Below are 19,778 nucleotides of genomic sequence, written 5' to 3' on the forward strand. Positions count from 1 at the left end.
AAGGAGGAACACAAGACAGGCAAGAATAGAGCACCTCCCTGGACAGTCAGGAATGGACATGAAGCAGGGCTAGTTGTGTGAGGGCCTGGGAGGAGGCGGCGCAGGGGGCCTCCTACCCACCAGTGTGTCATCTGCTCAAGAGCTGAACTTTCAGGAAGTTTAACAGGTCACGTATAAGTGTGCATATTTTTGTGTTTCCACGCACCATCTAGGGTCACTCATGGTATTAAATCCAGTTACTTTTAGGAGTGTCGACCTAAAAAACAAAGCGGAGAAAAGTATCTCCAAATATGTTGAATGTACGGAAAAGAGGATTCTAATCTGAGATGCATGGCTGTGGCAAGCCATATGTGCACCCGAAGAGGAGCATGTAAAGGGAAGCTCTTCTTAGCAAAAACCTTTCAAATAAGCTGTCTAGAAGCAGAGTTCATCGGCTGCAGAGACTCGAGGCCGGAGCTGGGGTCCGTTCGTTGGTGGAGACCCCGTCACTGGGCAGGCATTCTTTGGAGAGCATCTTATCTCCGTTGCTGCAGTCCTTGAGAAGGGATTTCTGGTGAGGTTATTGTGGAATGTCCTCGAGACAGTCTTTATCTCCAGCATGCAGGCAGGAGATGTCCTGCCTCATGGCTTCCTGGCTCTAGCTTGTCTGGTCTGACAATAAGTGATTTCATCCTGGGACCTGCAACCCTCCCAGGAGGCAGACCCAGTGCAAACCACAGCCCCCGGCTTCCAGCTACATCGTGAGGAGCTTCCTTTCTCAGAGTGTGTCTCCCCCGGAAAATGGGACTCAAGGCCGTATAGCCCATGGGGCTTTGAGGAAGTTTCAGGGAGATGACACACAACACTTGGCACCAGGCAGGGACCTTCTGTTGATCGATCCCCTCAGGGGAGGGAAGCTGTGTGCAGTTTAAAATTAATTCATGAGTGACCAGGTGCAGTGGCTCACGCCTGTAATCCCAGCACTTTGGGAGGCCAAGGCAGGTGGATCACCTGAGGAGTCAGGAGTTTGAGACCAGCCACAGCCAGCATGGCAAAACCCCATCTCTACTAAAAATACAAAATTAGCCTGGCATGGCAGTGGTGCATGCCTGTAATCCCAGCTACTTGGGAGGCTGGGAGCCTTGAGCAGGAGGCAGAAGTTGCAGTGAGGCGCTGGGGTCAGCACCCTGCACTCCAGCCTGGGCAACAGAGTAAAGACTCCGTCTCAAAAAAAAGAAAGAAAAGAAATCACCTCTTAGATAAGAATAGTAGTAAAACTACAATAGTCTAAGTATCTGATTTAGACATATAAAATTGAGGGAAGTATAGTCATGGTTTATGTAAATTTAAGGAAAATATGCATAAAAGATATGAACAATTCAAAAGAAATAAAAATAAAAAAATAAGATAAAATGAATTCATGAGGGAAAATGGTAAACCACAGCATTTCCAGTAAGTTCGACTGTCAGATGCAGGGACAGTCCCCGTAGTCCACCAGATTTGCTGGCTGGGCATGGGCATGCAGGCCACCAGATGGCAGTGCAGCTCTCCACTCCTCCCTCAACACACCTCCGCCACTTGCACTTCATGGCAGGTGGGGGAGGGCTGTCCTCCCTGCCCACCCAAAGTGACTGCTGGAAGTGACCCCATGGGAACTGCGTTGTTCTAAATGCTTTGTGCCCCTGGTTTAAAGCAGGAATTAATCACTCCTTGTGGTGTCTGTCTGGGATTCCAGATTCTAGTGGGGTTGAGTTTTTCATTTTGGTTTTGGGTCTTTTGACCCAAAATGGTGGAAGTCTCATTTTGGTTTGCAGGGACCAGGGTGGGATGGGAGGAAAGTCAGGCTGTCCAGAGGGAGGGATTGCACTGGGAAGGCCCTGCTGAGCCACTGGGGAGCTAGGGAATAGAACTCCAGCAGCCCTCTCCTAGAGGGTTCCTCATGGCTGTGCATGCCAGGGCTCAGAAGGAACTGTCTGTGTGATACAAAGACACGCTAACCTCTCCTTCTGCAGTGCAGGAGACGCAAGCCATCCTAGAAAGGGGTGGAAGGCCGAGGCCAGTAGGTGAGCTCCGCAGCCTGTAATCCCCAACAACACTTTGGAGGCCGAGATGAATGGATCACCTGAGGTCAGGCATTTGGGGCCAGGCACAGTGCAACATGAAACCCAACTCTACTAAAATACAAGTGGCTGGGTGTGGTGGTGGGCACCTGTAATCCCAGCTACTTGAGATCTGAAGTAGGGTAGCCAGCCTGGAGGCGGAGATTGGTGGAGGCTGAGAGATAGTGCCATTGCATCAGCCTGGAGTGGACTCCATCTGAAAAAAGAAAAGAAAGAAAGAAAGAGAAGTGGGGGAGAATGACCGGGCACAGTGGCTCAAACTATGAAATCCCAGCACACTTTGGGGAGGCCGAGATGAAGTGGATCTGAGGTCGGGATGAGACCATCCTGGCGAACACGGTGAAACCCCGTCTCTACTAAAAAATACAAAAAACTAGCCGGGCGAGGTGGCGGGCGCCTGTAGTCCCAGCTACTCGGGAGGCTGAGGCAGGAGAATGGCGTAAACCCGGGAGGCGGAGCTTGCAGTGAGCCGAGATCCGACCACTGCACTCCAGGCTGGGCGACAGAGCAAGACTCCGTCTCACAAAAAAAAAAAAAAAAGAAAGAAAAGTGGAAGAGAGGGAGGCCGGAAGGAGAGAGGAAGGGAGGCAAAGGCGTTGGCTGGGGCCGAGATTCCAGGCCCACTTTCCTCATCCTCTGGAGTCTTTTTCCATCCTGAGATCAACCAGGGAGCAGAGGTTCTTATTCTGACTCAAGAGAGGAGAAACCGCAGTGTGGAGGGATTTAAGTGACTTTTTCATTAGTTTGTCCAAGGGATGTTTTTCAAGCATCCACCCCACTATGTGCTAGGCTGTGTCCCAGTGCTGGGGATACATGGGTGACCCTGCATTGCCCCAATCATGTGGAGCTGAGATTCTAGTGGATTTGCGACAGCCAGACAGGTGAGAGGCTAAGCAAGGTTTCTAGTTTCCAGCGCCCATGCTCTGGGCCCCGCCTACACACTCACTCACATACACACACTCACATTCTCTCCCTCCCTCTGCCTCTCTCTCTCCCTCTCAATGTCATTCTGATTCAATGTGAATTGTAGAGATAGAGATAATTCTGAGAAGAACAGAAAAAAATCCTGTTGATGGGTCTACTCCTTGGAGGCTGAGTCTGGAAGACACAGGAGAGGACAAATCCTCAAAACCTCCTGCAGAGCTATTCAAAGTCCCAGGAGTGGAGAGGACGTCCCTCTGGAGAGGACGTCTCCCTCTGGCCTAAGGGATGAAGCCCCAGGCACCTTCCCCAGTTGCTATCAGCTCCTTCCCTTGCCAGAGAGAGCACCTGCTGGGGTGCCCCCTGGTCCTGGCTCCTGACTGCCAGAGTCCCAGACTTGCCTCAGGCTCTTGCAATCTCAGGAATGATTCTTCACTGGAGGCAGAGAAAACTGGTGAGGAGCATGGCAGAGACCGCTTGCTGGCTGCAGAGCCTTGGCTGGCACCCCTGGCATGGTGGTGGAACAGCCCCCACACTTCTGCTGGCCCCCTGGACGTGGGCAAGAGATCTTTGGAGGTTAGAGCTGTCAGTGTGTTGATACCAGCAAAGAGGGAGCTGGTAGGGCCCTCCCTTGGAAATACAGGGCCCTGTGCCATGCCCATCTCACTCACTTCCTCCGTGCACCTGAGGCTGCAGGTTGGCACGTTGGTCACCGAAGGGAGTGCAGAGACTCATCAGATGCAGCCCTTTCCCGGGAAGCATCTCTCTTCAGCTGCTCCGTGGGGAAGTGGATTTGTACAAGACACAGGAAGCACAGTTGGTGGCGATGCAGCACTGAGTCTGAAAATTTACACGTCTGACATGGAGGACAAAGTGGCTCCAGCTCTGGCCTCAGGGTCAGACAGACAAGGTTCCAATTACCAGCTATGTGGCCTCAGACTCCGGCCCTCAGTCTCCTCATCTGTAAATGAGGTTCATAGCATCTATTATTATCTGTTGACATTCTTTACAAATGTTTACCCAAGGGCGGGGCACAGTGACTCACACCTGTAATCCCAGCACTTTGCGAGGCTGAGGCGGGTGGATCATCTGAGGTCGGGAGTTCAAGACCAGCCTGACCAACATGGCAAAACCCTGTCTCAACTGAAAATACAAAGTTAGCCGGGCATGGTGGCGGGCATCTGTAATCCCAGCTACTCGGGAGGCTGAGGTAGGAGAATCGCTTGAACCCTGGAGACAGAGGCTGCAGTGAGCCAAGATTGTGCCATTGCACTCCAGCCTGGGTGACAGAGTGAGAATCTGTCTCAAAAAAACAAAGGAAAAATGTTTATCCAGACCACAATACAGTGCTTATCTGAGGAGCAGGTATTCAGTAAGTGCTTATCACATGCATGTTCTCAGGGAAGTGCCTCTGTGTTGACTTTGCTCCTCCCATCAAAGCTCTTGTTATGTGTAGAAACCTTCTCATCCACCTCTGCCTCGACGTCACTGGCCTGTGAACTTCTGAAAGACAAGGGTCATGTCTGAGTTTTTTTTTTCATCCCGCATTCTTAAGACAGGACAGTGCACAGCAGGTACTCAGCACAGGGAGATGGGGATAAAGGTTGAGGGGCTAAGGGTGAACAGAGGGTAGATGGACTGATCAATGAATTAAGGGCTACCTGGATGAATGGATGCATCAGTGGACAAAGAAATGAAGTGGACAAAGAGAGGAATGGATGAATGGGTGGGTGTGGGTGGGCGGATGGATGGATGGATGGATGGACGGATGAATGGATGGGTAGGTGAGTGAGTAGATAAGCGGAAGCTGGATGAATAAATATCCAAATAAGTGGATGTACAAGTGGATGGATGGATGGATGGATGGGTGGTGGATGGATGGTGGATGGACATGGAAGGAAATGGAAGGAAGGAAGGATGGTGGATGGATGGCAGGGATGGATAAATGGTGGTGGATGGATGGATGGAAGGAAGGAAGGTGGTGGATGGAATGGATGGATGAGTGAAGGATGGATGGATCAATGGTAAATGGATGAATAGATGGGTTGATAGGTGGGCGGAACAGATGAATGGACAGATGGATGTATAGGTAGATGGATGGATGGGTGGATAGGTGGGTGGATGGTAAGATGGATGGATGGGTGAAGGATGGGTGGATGGATGGGTGGTGGGTGGCTGGCTGGCTGGATGAATGGACAGATGGATGTATAGGTGGGTGGATGGGTAGATGGATGAATGAGTAGTTAGATGAATAAATGGGTGGATGGGTGGGTGGATGGATGTATGAATGGACTAGTGGATGGATGTCTGGATGAATGGACAGATAGTTAAAGGAGTGAGTGGGTGCATGGATAAGTAGGTAAAAGGGTGCATGAATAAGTGTAGGGAAAGGAATAAAGGAGTAAGGGATGCACACAGGCTGGCATGGATGTTCAGATATGAATGAATGGTAAGATGGGGTTTGGGAAGGAGGAAAGGCAGAGGCCAGTTCTGTATCTGGAAAAAAATTCGAGACCTCTTTCATTCAGATGCCTCCAACTGAAGATTCCCCAAGGAACACAGGGAGTAGAAAGTCAGCCTTTGCCAAGAGGGCTCCTCATTGGCAAACGCATTCCAGAACTCAGAAGGAGCTGCCTGTGGGACACAAAAGACACATGAAACTCTCTTTCTCTTATTGTCCTGAGTTGATCTTTTTCTGACATCCCAAAGCAGCATGCTGCAAATTAGCCTCAACGTTTAGCCTCTTGTTTATTCCTAATTTTTAAAACCTGTAAGCTTAGTTTCCTATTATGTTCCAGCATCCATGCAGGTTATCTCGTGTCATCCTCACAATGTGGAGGGGTGGGCATCCTTCGCCCATTTTACAGATGAGGAAACTGAGGCTCAGAGCTGTTATGGAAGCAAGCCAATAATCCGAAGTGCCAGTTTCCTGTCTTTTCCTACCCAAGCTCCTAGTTCTCAAGAGGTCATCTGTCCTGTGGGTTAGCAAACTGGTTTTGAAAAAGCCCTTGGTACAAGTCTGGTTAAACTGTGCGCATCTGGAGGAGCTGGCAGTGTTTGCAGAGGAAACTTGCTAAATCTTGGCAGAGCCTCCCTCTCTCAGATGGCGGGGGCTGTTTTTGAGACCTGAGATGGCTTTTCAGCCAGAATGTGTCTGCTCAACCCATCTTCCATGGCCGAGGAAAGTCCCGGAAGCCAGGCTGGCCTCTGGGGACCTAAGCCTGAATTCCAAGGGCTGGGATTTCAGGTCCCCAAGGGCCCTTCAGCTGGAGCGACTTAATTGTCCATGCACGTGCAGATTATTCCAAGAGTGGTGATCCACTTTCCAGCCTCCTGGCTTTTCAGGAAACGGTGCATTTATTTTTGCCAGCCGACTCAGCCCCAGGGCCCTTCTCTGGCTTGGACAATGGCTGTGCTCTTAGAACTCCAAGTAGCCCCTGGCCTGCCTTCTCCCTGGGACTTGCTGGGCAGCTGCCAAGAGTCATGGCTGATGTATGGCCGCACACTCAAGGGCTCCGCTGCCGGGCGACGGCTGTTGTCTGGGCAACAGGAGAGTCCAGCTGCGGGCATGCGTCCCCCGGAGCTCCCTGCCCCCTCTGCCTCTCCATTAAGTGCTTCTTGAGCAGGCTTGGCGTTGATTTGCCTCTGTGAGTAGGGAGAGCAGGGCTTTGTATTTTCATGCTGAAAATCACTGTCTCTCCTGGAAGAAGGAGAAACAGGTAGCCGTTGAGAGTTACGAGATGTCAGTGTATTCGGAACGGAACTGCTTAGTCTTCAATTTTGGCCTTATCTTGTCAAGGTCCTGTAGCCCAATCCCAAATTTCCAAGCTCTCTGGCCTGGTATCAGTCTTGTCCTTGGTGGTGCAGGAGGCAGGGTACGCCAACAGACAGATGGGCCCGAGCCTGCCGCCCGCTGCAGGTAAGAAGCCCACCTCGGCGTGTCCTTCCTGAGGCCTGGGTCTTCGTGGCGGGCTGGGGACGGAGATGGGTTTTTGTGTAATTGTTCAGTGCATGGGGTCAGTGTTTCTGTAGGGGATACACACAAGGTGTGGGTCTTTACGTACTAAACTGGATGCCGAGAAATGTCAGCATGGCCTTGTGTGATGTATTTGCTCATTCTTGGCTGGAGATGTCAGCCCAGCTGGGTGACAACCCCCCAACAAAAGGCGAATGGAAAATCCAGATGCCTCGTTGCTCAGCTCCAGATGGTATTCTTGGTAAAGGAACTGTTGCAAAAAGGACTTTTGCTTGTTCTATTTCACTGAGTCCATTTCTGGTTGCATTTTGTAATTTTGTCATTTCCTGACTGCTCTTCGTGGACGTCTTCCAGTAGCAGAACTCGTCACCGTTTTGCAGTTTGCCAGCAGCAGTTAGCCAGGTGGGGCAGACAGGGAAGGACTTTGGACTCAGAAGGACTGGGCTCATGTCGGCCTCTACCGCCCACTCACCAGTGACCTTGGGCGAGGTATACCATGTCCCTGAGCTGCAGTCTCCCGATCTGTGAAATGGCGCGAAGCCCCTTCCTGCGGGGGTGGGTGGGGTAGTCAGAGCCCCTCGCCCAGGTCAGACACGTAGGCCTCCCCGACTGAGACCTTGTGTCACGTGGGAGGTTTTTAAAATGTGTGTTCTCAAAAGGCCAAGTGGGCCAGGTGCGGTGGCTCATGCCTGTAATCCCAGCAGTTTGGTAGGCTGAGGCATGTGGATTACTTGAGGTCAAGAGTTCAAGACCAGCCTGGCCAACATGGCAAAACCCCGTCTCTTCCAAAAATATAAAACTTAGCCAGGTGTGGTGGTACACACCTGTAATCCCAGCTACCGGCTCGCCGAGGCGAGAAAATCACTTGAACCCGGGAGGCGAAGCTTGCAGTGAGCCAAGCTCACACCACTGCACTCCAGCCTGGGTGACGGAGCGAGACTCCATCTCAAAAAAACAAAACAAAACAAAATCAAAAGACCAAGTGGCTACATCTGAAAACGTGACTCTACTCTGTGTGAGTGTCTGGCTAGAACTGAAATCCGGCCTCACTTCACACCCCTGCTGCTGAAATCCGGCCTCACTTCACACCCCTGCCGCTGATGCTCCCGGGTACATGATCCCTGAGAGCCTCCTCCAGCTCACCTTGTTCCTTGCCCCTTGAAAGGCACTCAGGCTACTGACCTTCTCTTTGATTGATTTTTCATTTTTGAGCATAACTGTAACATGGGAAACGGTGAGGCAGAAACCCGCAATCAATGGTGTGTTGCCTTTACAAATGGATTTTTCCCTTCCAGCTGCCAGGCGCTCAGATGGGGAGGACGGAAGCTTCGACCAGGATAACAGGAAGGTAATACCAGGGAGCAGATCTGGCTTAGAACAGCCTTGCTCAGAAAGAAATCGGTTTTGTGAGGGCTTCTCCAACTGAGACTTCGAATCTTTCTCTTACATTCTTTTCCTTAGGGGCCCTGCGAGGCCAAAGGTAGGAGGCCTTCCATCAGTTTCCTTCCTACATTTAGGATGCACACGTCTCTTACCAATGTCCTGGGTATATGCCCGTGTGACTTGGTTATGGTTCTGTGACTGAAGAGATGTGTGCTGTGAAAGAGAAATAAATCCAAGTGCATCCCTGGGGCATCCATTATTCTAGAATAGGTTCAGCAGACCTTTTTCATAAAGGGCCAGAGAGTAAGTACTTTAGGCTTTGCGGGCTGCACCATGTCTGATGCAGCTACCGAACTCTGTGAACGCAGCTGGAGCCGAGGCACGAACAGGCATCTCTGTGTTCCAACAGCACACTCGTGACAAAAGCAGGCTGCAGACTGGGCTTGGCGCTTGGGTTGAGTTCAGCCTCCCTGGCTCCCTTCACCTGTGCTAGGGCTGGAAAGCAGGGCTGTGTGTGGGGAGAGCCCGAGGCTGGACTTGGGCAGCATCCCTTATTCTCCCCGTGTGGAGCCCCGTGGGCCCCTGGCCTCCCAGAGCCTCAATGTCTGTGTCCGTAAGAGGCGGCAGCTCCATTTCCCCCAGATGCTCCGTGTACCTGGATAGCGTCTGGATAGGTCTCACTAAATGGTGAGATTTTTATTGGAAGCTGCGTTTCTCACATAATGAGTTTTCTCACAGCGGGGTCAGCTCGGATGTTAGAAGTAAGGAAGCAACAAGAACGGTCCAGTGAGATGTGCCCACCGTTGCAGATGACCTTGAAATTCGCATGACTTTGTTTTTTACCTTCAGCAGAAGAGCAGCTGGCTGATGCTCAAGGGAGACGCAGACACGAGGACCAACTCTCCAGACCTGGACACCCAGTCCTTGTCCCACAGCAGCGGGACCGACAGAGACCTTCTCCAAAGGATGCCAGGGGACAGCTTTCACTCACGTGAGTGGTTCTTTTGAAGAAGGAGCTGTGATGTGCACAAAAGGCCTCGCAGCACATGGGGTCCCATAACTCAGAACAATCCCACCAAATCTAAGCCTTGCCTGTTAAAAAGCGGAAGAGCAAGCCCACAAATCTAAGGGCTGACCGGATGGGAAAGTGGCGCTTTTGCGGTTTGCCGGCTTCCCAAGAACTGTCCCCGAGCCAGTGTGCTAATGAGGGCCACGCCTGCACGTCCCCTCACAGATCTCCAGGGCCTGCAAGAATGCTGAAACCCAGATCTGCTCCTGGGCTGTTCAGGAGAAAGGTGTCCGGGCTGCTGGGTAGAAGTCAGGGCCTGTTACCCCCAGAGCAGCCATGGGCATGGTCCGGCTGATGAGTGCAGACTTGGAGTTGGTGACGGCACCATCCCTGTCCCCTGTGACTCTTCCTGAACAAGGCACGGCCTCAGGCTTCATAGAGAGACAGTGATGGCGTCTGCCTGACCCTAGGGGTGTTATGAAGACTGAATCAGGAGTGATGTTCCAATGTAGAGAAAACTCCAGATAATGCTGTTTGCTTCCAGCCACTGTAAATCATAGGTGAAAACCAGTAGCAAGCATGGCCAGACTCACTCAGCACCTCCCAGAAGTGGCCTGCAGGTCTCAGCTGGGCTGGGGGCAGTTTTTACGGGCAAGGCTTGGGTTTAGCTCGGAAGCAGGGGCTGGAAGAGGATGGAGTGGGGTGTGAGAGCAGAAGAAAAACCTGACTTTGCAGTGAGGCAGTCCCAAGTTCAAATCTGAGCTCACCACTGACAGGGGCCAGGTGTTAGGAGACTGGAACTGGGTATGTGTGTGGCGTTCGGCCGGCCATAGTAGCTGCTCAGTAAACAGAAACTGTTTCTCATCCTCATCCTCATCCTCATGCCTGCAAACTGTAAACCGTCGTACTTAACAACAAAAGTAGAAAAGTGTTTCAATGTGACAGGAAAGAGTGAAGACACGGAAGCTTGGAAACGATCATGTGTTAAAGAATCACTTTAAACAAAGGAAGGTGTGTTGCTTGTGTATGATCTCTGTAAGCAGATGTCCGTGCACCCCTCGGGCCTCTGCCCCCGCCTGGGGTGCAGCTTTGTAAACACCAGGATCCCAGAGGTCAGGCACAAGGTTGACGTTGCCATGGGAAAACCACCCCACAAAAAACTCCCCCAGAGGGAGAGGGGTTCGCCCCAGATAGCAGCGTGCTCCTTCGGGAGGAATTGCCCGTCTCATCTGCAGGCGGGGCAAGGGGGCTGTGGGGCTGGTCCACGTGCACCTGCCTGTGGCCCCATGGGCAGCTGCATGCCAGTCCTCCGGTCCCTCTCTCTCAGATCCCAGGAATCCCTGCCCCCAGCTGGGGCAGCACCTGCCTGCGGGCCAGGGAACGTTGGACTGGCTTGTGGTCCCTCTGCCCTCTCCTCTCACGTGTCAGATGCCGTTCAGCACGCTCCCCACCAGCTTCCCCAGCACCCTCCCCACCTTGCTCAGTGTCCCAGCATCAAGGCATTTGCCCTGGGAACCAGGAAATCAGTGTTTGGGGATCTCAAGGTGGCATCGTTCAGCTGAGTTCAGTCCCTCCCTTGCCAGGTGGCCGGCAGAACTCTGCAAGGCTGGGGCCATACTGATGGCCTCCCCCACTGGATAACCTCCCCACAGACTCTTCGGGGAGGCCAACTACTGTCCCCAGAATTCCCACTGACGTTTGTGGCCTGCCTGGGACTCAGGACTAAGAGAGGAGCGGGGGTGCTGTGTGGGAGAAGCCGGACTAGAGACGGGCTGCCCCCTGTGACCCCTGTACCCCTGATACGCTGTGTGACCTGCACAGGTGGCCTTCACCTCGTGCGCTGCTTCCTCGTTTGAAAATGCCAGAATGTAGGTGCCCTGGAGTTGCCCCAGGAGCACACAAGCCTGGTGGGTGGCCGGCCCTGTGAGGCCCAGAGGCCATGTCAGGTGTGTGGGTGGGCTGGTCACTCAGTGGCAAGGGCTTGTGTGTCAGCCCTGCCTCTTGCCGTCATACTCTTCTCCCAGGCTGCCTGTGCAGACGCACGCAGGCTGCAGCTGCCTCCATCCTGGTGTACTGAGTCTGCAGGACTCCGATGGCCCGCGCTGCGCTCATGAATTCCCCGGGGAGATTCTGCTCCAGCACAGACCTGCTTGTCCTTCCCCTGGCCGTGCCTGCTTGTGAGGATGTGGCTATGATGCTGTCCTTCCTTTGCTTTCTCCTTGTGTTCTAATGTCACCTCCTCTGAGCAGGAAACCCGCTGTGTCTAACCATTCTGATTGTGCCTTTATTTCTGTCCCGATGGCATTGCCTTGTTTCCCGATTTGCATGGAAATGGCAGCGAGGACCCAGGCTGCCGGCTGAGCCTGGATCAGGTGAGCCTTGCCGTCTGCGGCCTCCTGAGGAATCCAGGCGGGAAGGGGAGCACGCGGAGACTGACAGCCAGCCACCTTTTTCTCTCGGGGTTCTTTTGATTATCACCAAGTAGCCCCCAGACCTGAGTCCATGAGCACCAGTTCCATTTGCACACAACTTTTACTGAACAAAGCGTTTGCACACAGCAAGGCACGCCACCTGCACCCCGGGACGTCCATCTGTAGCGCGCCCAAGGAAGGTAGGATTGTGACACCCAACACAGTGGGCACTCAATAAATGTCTGTTGAATTGAAATGCGTTACATTCAACGGGTATTTATTGAGCACCCACTCTGTGCCAGACGCTGAGCAGGGCGCCGAGGGGGACAGAGAAGACGAGAACAGCCCCTGACCTGGAGAAGCGTGCAGGGAGCTGGCAGAGGCAGAGACGCCGACAGAGCGAGCGCACGCGCATCCCGCCGCCGCCTGCCCGCCGGGCACCTCTGTGGCCTCGCAAGGGCCCGGTCACAAACTCATCTCACCCACAACACCATCTGCACATCTCACCCGAGACTGAATTCATCATTCAGACCTTCATCCATCCCTCCACCAGATACTTACTGAGCACCTACTATGTGCTGGACATGGTGCTAGGCAGTGGAGAGGCAGTGGTGAGCATGGCCCAGTCCCCGTTCCCCAGCAGGGAAGCCAGAGGACTCTATGGCGGTGACAAACCAGGGAGCCATCCCCATCCCATTAGTTCCCAGCAGGCACTGCCACCTCTCCAAAGAGGGCATCATATTGAAATCGACATTTTACTATCGACCACTTTTCTGTTCCTGTTTATATTACACATAGTGCATTATCTGGACTATGTGCAGAGTAGTTTATATTGTGAGTGCACCTGATTTCTACACAGGAAGGGAGGCTATTGAATTTCTGTTGTAACACGTTTTCCAGGACAAGGCTTGCTGCCCTGGGGGAGAAACACAAGGTGGTGTGGACTCTGCGTCCCCAGCAGTCAGGCCTGCTGCTGCTTGGGGTCCCACATTCCTAGCCCCTTGAGTCCCCATCCTCTCTTTTGAGGTCTCCCACATCCCACCGTCGAAGGTCAGAGGCGTATGAGCATAAAACAAACCCCCTGGGCAGCTCGAGGCACTGCCCAGAGGACTCAGTGGCCCCTAGAAAGGACCCAGCACTTCCAAAGGGAATCAGACCCTTTCCTCAAACCCCAGCACATGAGGCACGTGTGAGAGGGGGGAGGATGGGAGCCAAGGGTGGCCTGGCCAGGCTGGAGAGGGGGTGAGGAAAGCTCTGAGTTAACCTCTGCAGCAGCACAGGGAAGGCCCCAGTTGGGGGCGCTTCACCCCCAACCTACCTGTGGCTTGGCATTTTTCTGTCACCTTCTGTGTGTCCTCTCGCTGTGGGACCGGGCAGAGTCCTGTGTCTGGTGGGTTGTGTTTGTCTCTGCTTGTCTCCCCACTGCCAGGTCTCGGAGCCTGTTGGGAGGGAGGGTTAGGAGACAGCGCCCCTGCTGCAGCTTTTCTGTTCCTGGGAGCAGAAGGGAAGGCGGTGGGTGGGGACGGGGGCAGCGGTGGCCTTCCTCCTTTCTCCTTTTACTCCTCTGGAGCTACAAGGTGGGGCAGAAGAGTTCTTCTCACATTCCTTAGTCCGTGGTCGAAGGAAGAGGCTCCCTGACGTGCTACTGTCAATCTCGCGAGGGTATCTGGTGGGAAGGGCAGGGCACCTGGCTCAGACTTAGAGACGTGAGACCCCCTAGGAGTGGAATTCGCAGACATCAGAACTGGAACAAGAGGGTCAGGCACGGTGGCTCACGCCTGTAATCCCAGCACTTTGGGAGGCCGAGGCGGGTGGATCATGAGGATGCCTGTAATCCCAGCTACTTGGGAGGCTGAGGCAGGAGAACAGCTTGAACCCAGGAGGCAGAGGTTGCAGTGAGTCAAGATTGTGCCATTGCACTCCAGCCTGGGCAACAGAGTGAGACTCCGTCTGAAAAAAAAAAAAAAAAAAACTGGGCCAGGCACGGTGGCTCAAGCCTGTAATCCCAGCACTTTGGGAGGCCGAGGCGGGCGGATCACGAGGTCAGGAGATCGAGACCATCCTGGCTAACACGGTGAAACCCTGTCTCTACTAAAAAATACAAAAAACTAGCCGGGCGAGGTGGCGGGCACCTGTAGTCCCAGCTACTCGGGAGGCTGAGGCAGGAGAATGGCGTAAACCCGGGAGGCGGAGCTTGCAGTGAGCTGAGATCCGGCCACTGCACTCCAGCCTGGGCGACAGAGCGAGACTCCATCTCAAAAAATAAAAAAAAAAAAGAGCATAGCGGCCCATAGACAGTGGGTGGGAGCTGCCAGTGAACAGATGCAGGCAGTCCCCAACTTCTGACGTGGGACTGTGTGACTTTCCGCTGGCGTGAAAGCAATGTACATTGGGTAGAAAACGTACCTCCAGTACCCACACACCCTCCAGTTCCCACACACCCTCCAGTACCCACACACCCACTCTGTTTCTCACTCTCAGTGCAGCATTAAGCGGATGACACGAGACTGCCAGCCCTCTATGATGTGCCAGGCTGTGTGTGCGCTAGATGACTTGGCCGAAGGCTAATGCAGGTTTCTGAGCATGTTTAAGGCAGGCTGGGCTAAGCCATGATGTTTGCTAGGCTAGGTGCATTCAATGCATTTTCGACTTATGGTCTTTTCATCTCACTGGGTTTATGGGATGTGATGAGCCCGTGGTGAGCCAAGGAGCATCTCTCTGTATTTCATGAGTGCTTGGTGTGTTCCGGTGCTGTCCTGGGTGCTGGGGACAGAGCAGAGGCCAAAACAAAGTTCCCTGTCTGTGGAGCTGACATTCTACTGGGGGCTGCGAGACAGACAGAAACAAGCTGAAAGTGAGTTAATCAGTGCCCTGTTCTAAGAGGGCTAGAGAGGGCTGGGGGAAGGGTGCGCTTTCAAATGCAATAAGTAGTCAGGGCAGAGAGATGGTGCCTGGCACGGCTTGAAGCGGGTGTAGCCTTGAATAGGGCCGATGTATGGGGGAGGGCATTCCACCTCCCCCAGGATGGAGGCCGGGCCGTGGGTTAGAAGAACAGTGAGGGCCATGCATCGGGTCACAGAGCAATTTGTGCGCCCTTGAGAGGACCAGGCCTGGCCTGACTCAGGGTTTAAGCAGCACAGACAGCCTATAGGCAGGTCTGGAGGCAGGAGCAGGGCGGCCTTGGGAAACCGAGACAGTAAGGGTGGCGGGGGTGGGACTCGCCAGAAGCTGGTGGAAGCAGGCCGAGGTCCAGTCAGGAAAAGTCTGGAGTGCAGTGCCAGGGAGGGGGACGTTGGCACGACACAAGTGTGAGAGGAGATGTTGCATTTTCTGTGTTTAAAACATCAGAAGGCAGCTGCACACACAGTGGACTGGAGGCTGCTCAGCCAGGACAAGAGGAATTGTGGCACCCACAAAAGCATCTGGGGCCCTGAAAGGATCTCACTGGCAGGGCCCGCATGGGGGCAGCTCAGGAACCACTGGGTGCGGGAGTGACGGAATCAAAGAAGAGACTGGGTTGGCTCTGGCACAGGCCGGCAGAGGCCACCTTTACTCAGAGATGGGATGGGAACAGGTGTGTGTCTTCACGTTGGCTGGGAGAACCTGAGACGTCCAGGGAGGTTGCCAGCGGGCAGATGGAGCTCACAGGAGAGGTCCAGGCTGGAGGCAGAGACTGAGGGTCCCTGCCTCCCAGATAGGACTGGAACCATGGGAGCTGGTAACCCCAGCCACTGTGACTGTGAGCGCGTGGCTGTGTCCTGAGTGTGTGTTCCTTTCTAAAGAGGGTCTGAGACCCAAATAAGGTGTGATCTCCTGCCTGGCCCCCGGCCTACTCCTTGTCTGCGTCCTCCCATCTCCCCATCTCAGCAAAATGCTGGGAGGAGACAGAGAAGAAGAGAAAGAGAGAAAGAGAACAAGCACATGTGTGTGCTGACAAGCGGGCAGGTGGGAAGGTGCCATCGCGGGGCAGGAGACTCCACGGAGGAAGTGGGGAGGAGCACCCAGGAGGGAGAAAGCCAGGAGAGGGAGTGGGCCAGGGAAGCAGGGAAGGGGTGGCCAGCAGGGCTGATCCTGGGGAAAGGGCGTGGAGGGACAGCCCAGGGAGAGCTAGGGGCTCAGGCGTGGCCACCTTGGCATCCAGCTGGTGGCCGGAGGGCCCCTCGTTACAGAGGCTATGAGGGAGGAGTGGCCAGCTGGGGCCACAGTGATGGCCTTTCTGGAAGGCCTGGCCTCCTGCTGGGTGGGCAGAGTGCTCTCTGACTCCCAGAGAGAGCAGAGGGAGGTCCAGAGGTCAGGGAGAGGACCCCAGCCCAGGAAAAGATGCTGTGGCTGGAGGTATACACCACCCTGGGGACAGGCAGAGCATGCTGGGTTCTGGAGCCCCAGGGAGCAGCCGCTGCCGTCGGGTTGGCTGGAGACTAGCTTTCAGCTGGAATCCCCGTGCCTCCCCATGCCCAGCAGGCTTACCCATGCCTAGGGACTGGACAGGTGTGGCCTCCCAGTTCTGCGGGTAGCAGCACAGGCCTGGGTGGCACCCTGTGTCCCTTTGGGAGCTTATGTTATCTCACAGCCACAGCCCCAGGGCCTCCTCTGTCCTCCTCCAACGGTGCCTGGGCTCTGGAGAGCCCCACCCCACACCAGAAGCTCTGCCTCCCTCACCAGTCCAGCTGGACGGGCCTCTCCTTCACCACCGCTCAGGGATGAGGGGTGCCTGCCTTCCTCAGATGGCGACATCAAGGCTCAGAGAGGGGACCCGAACCTGTGCAGCGCCACAGCCTCCAGACCTCCTGCCCAAGCACCTGGGAGTGGATGGGAGCTGCCCAAGAGAGGGGCTCACGGGTCAGGTGTCCACAAAGCAGACCCAGACGCTGTGTAAGTCACAGTCCTCTGCCCACAAGATGCCCAGCCTTGAATGTCCAGCAGTGACTTTGACCTCTGATGAGCCAGCCTGGAAGAGGGCGGACCCGCAGAGAACAGGCTCAGGGCCCTGGAGCACGGATCTGTCACCTGTGTGCTTTTCTCCCCGTGGACCCTTAGTGCCCGGGAGCAGTGAGAGTCCTGTGCCTCCCGTTCCCAGGCAGCGGCCTCGCCATCCGTGCCTGTGGCTGGCCGCGTCTTCCCAAAGGCTCCGGGGACAGCTCCCTGAGCAGCAGCCGTCCTTCCTGGGACCCAGCGTTCGTTCTGTGGGGTGGGGGACATGAAGGTGGCCACCCTGAATACAAAGCCGCAGAACCGTCCAGAAGAGCGCATGAGGGGGCCTCAGAGAGCGCTGCCTGAGGGCGCTGGTCCACCCATGGTTCAATCCCAGCCCGTCCCTTGCTGTGTGACCTTGGGTACAAGAGAAACCTCTCTGAGTTTGAAATTCCCTCATCTGTAAGAACAGGGATGATCTAGTCCTGCCAGGGAGCATGTGGGGGTTGAGGAGCTTGCACGTGAGCACACGGGGATCCTGTGGGCTGACCCCGAGGGATGTTGAGGCTCAGCACCTCCAGTCCACAAGCCAGGCCATGGCAAGCCCTCTGTGGTCATCTTGGGCCCGTCTCACTTGCTTCTGAAGTCCACAGTCAGACCAGCCAAGGGGCCTCTTGTTCATCACTGCTCAGGGATGAAGGGTGCCCGCCTTCCTCAGATGGAGACACCAAGACCTGAACCTGTGCAGTGCCACAGCCTCCAAGCCTCCTGCCCGTGCACCCGGGAGTGGGTGGGAGCTGCCCAAGCGAGTGGCTCACAGGTCAGGTGTCCGCAAAGCAGACCCAGACACCGTGTGAGCCACAGTCCTCTGCCCACAAGATGCCCGGCCTTGAATGTCCAGCGGTGACTTTGACTTCTGATGAGCCAGCCTGGAAGAGGACAGACCCATGGAGAAGAGGCTCAGGGCCCTAGGAGCAGGCCTGGTGGATGCTGAGGGCAAGGTGGCCATGGCAGGCTTCACAGAGGGGAGGCAGCAGGGAGCCTGGTTAGGCTGAGCTTGGGCATGGAGTGGGTGGGCATCCAGTGCCTGCAGGGCCTCATGTAACTGGCATCAGGACTACCCAGTTGCCGCCACGCGCCTGGCCCCCTACCTGCCTTCTCCGTGTGGGTGTCTCTCTGTAATACACACACCCCGCCTCTTGAAAGTTGTCTGCTTCCATCTGACACGCATTAGACCCACATGCCTGCAAACCCACACCAGGGCACACTGGCTTGGGAGAAGATGGGGTTACTGGTTCCTGAAGCCGGGAACCCTCCTCATCTCAGCCTCTCTAGTCAGTAACTGACCTTGAGCAGGTCACTTGATATCATTAGGTGTCAACTTTCTCATCTGTAAAATGGGTTCATGTTTAGTGTGTAGGCTGGTGAGAGTCAAGTGAAATCTCTGAATACATAAAGGGACTTTTTAAACCAGTGATTCTTGGCTGGGTGCAGTGGCTCACGCCTGTAATCCCAGCATTTTGGGAGGCTAAGGCAGGCAGATCACCTGAGGTCAGGAGTTCGAGATCAGCCTGACCGACATGGAGAAACCTTGTCTCTACTAAAAATACAAAATTAGCCGGGCCTGATGGCACACGCCTCTAATCCCAGCTACTCAGGAGGCTGAGGCAGGAGAATCGCTTGAACCTAGGAGGTTGCAGTGAGCCAAGACCACGCCATTGCACTCCAGCCTGGGGAACAAGAACAAAACTCCGTCTCAAACTATTAAATAAATAAACAAGTGATTCTCAGCGCTGGCTGTGCACAGGATCCCTGGACCTTTAAAATATGTGGATTGCTCGTCCTCCCCAAGAGAGGCCAACTTCAGGAGCCCAGACAGCAGCCCAGGGGGTGAGATAGCGTCATCTCGTTTCTCCCTGTTCTTCTCTGCTACCTACAACTAAACAGACCTGGAAATGATACGGCAAACGGTTGGTCATAGGAGAACTCTAAAGGTGGGAACAGCAAAGTGGCCTGGCGAGGCAGCCTCAGGACCTCAGGGAACAGCAGCTCTGTATGCCCACTCCCACCGCCACCCAGCGGCAGGAGGTGGCCCAGGCCTGCAGCCTCCCAGCCTCCCATGCAGTGGCAGAAGGTGACGAGGCAGGTGTTTTCCTCCCGCAGCCACACTAGTAGATGGGCAGGTGGCCAGCAGGCACCCCGCAGTCCTGAGAGTGAACCCAGGGACACGGTCTCTACCCATGGCAGGCATCTCCCACCCCCACCCGGTGACACAGGACACCCCAAGAAGGGCATTTTATCCCCACGGGCAGCACCAGCAGGGACCAAGTGGGCGGACCGGCAGCTCCAGCTGAATCTAGCAGACCAGAATAGCACTTCAGCAAGCATTCTGAAAAGCAAATTGTCGTTGGAACCAGAGCCTCCAAAAGACCAGGCCATACACACGAAACCTAAACAGGGTGACAGCCTGCTCAAATAGAGGATTTAACACTTAACAAGATCAGTCTCCTAACATAATATCCAAAATGCCCAGGATACTGTAGAAAAATTACCCATCACACCAAGAACCCCAAAGATCAATGATTTGAATGAAAAAAGACAGCAGAAGGCCAGGCGTGGTGGCTCATGCCTGTAATCCCAGCACTTTGGGAGGCCAAGATGGGCGGATCACGAGGTCAGGAGATCAAGACCATCCTGGTCAACATGGTGAAACCCTGTCTCTACTAAAACACAAAAATTAGCTGGACATGGTGGCGTGCACCTGTAGTCCCAGCTACTCAGGAGGCTGAGGCAGGAGAATGGCGTGAACCTGGGAGATGGAGGTTGCAGTGAGCTGAGATCGTGCCACTGCACTCCAGCCTGGGCGACAGAGCAAGACGCCGTCTCAAAAAAAATAAATATATAAAAAATAATGGCTGAAAACGTAACAATTTTGGCAAAAGAAAGAGACATAAACCTACAAGTTCCAGAAACCAAGTGAGTCCCAGAGAAAGAGGATAAACCCCAAAAATCTGCACCAAGACATATCATAATTAAATTTCTGAAAATTAAGGATAAAAAAATGTTGA

At 54.3% G+C, this 19,778-nt stretch overlaps 1 protein-coding gene across 37 annotated transcripts in view; it reads left to right on the forward strand.

Annotated features, from left to right (window-relative positions):
- Window positions 1-19,778, forward strand: part of ABLIM2 (actin binding LIM protein family member 2) — a 193,986-nt gene that overhangs the window by 142,019 nt on the left and 32,189 nt on the right. For 15 of the 37 annotated variants that reach the window (XM_021938279.2, XM_021938271.2, XM_021938273.2 and 12 more), the window contains 2 exons: window positions 8,292-8,344; window positions 9,232-9,370. In XM_021938279.2, the coding sequence (XP_021793971.2) occupies window positions 8,292-8,344; window positions 9,232-9,370 (192 nt within the window). Of the gene's footprint in view, window positions 1-6,819; window positions 6,940-8,291; window positions 8,345-9,228; window positions 10,395-19,778 lie in introns of those variants that run through there. The other 22 variants (XM_031662663.1, XM_021938268.2, XM_021938280.2 and 19 more) reach the window with 4 other exon arrangements.

This window comes from Papio anubis, unplaced genomic scaffold (assembly GCF_008728515.1).
Source record: "Papio anubis isolate 15944 unplaced genomic scaffold, Panubis1.0 scaffold83, whole genome shotgun sequence".
Lineage (NCBI taxonomy): Eukaryota > Metazoa > Chordata > Mammalia > Primates > Cercopithecidae > Papio > Papio anubis.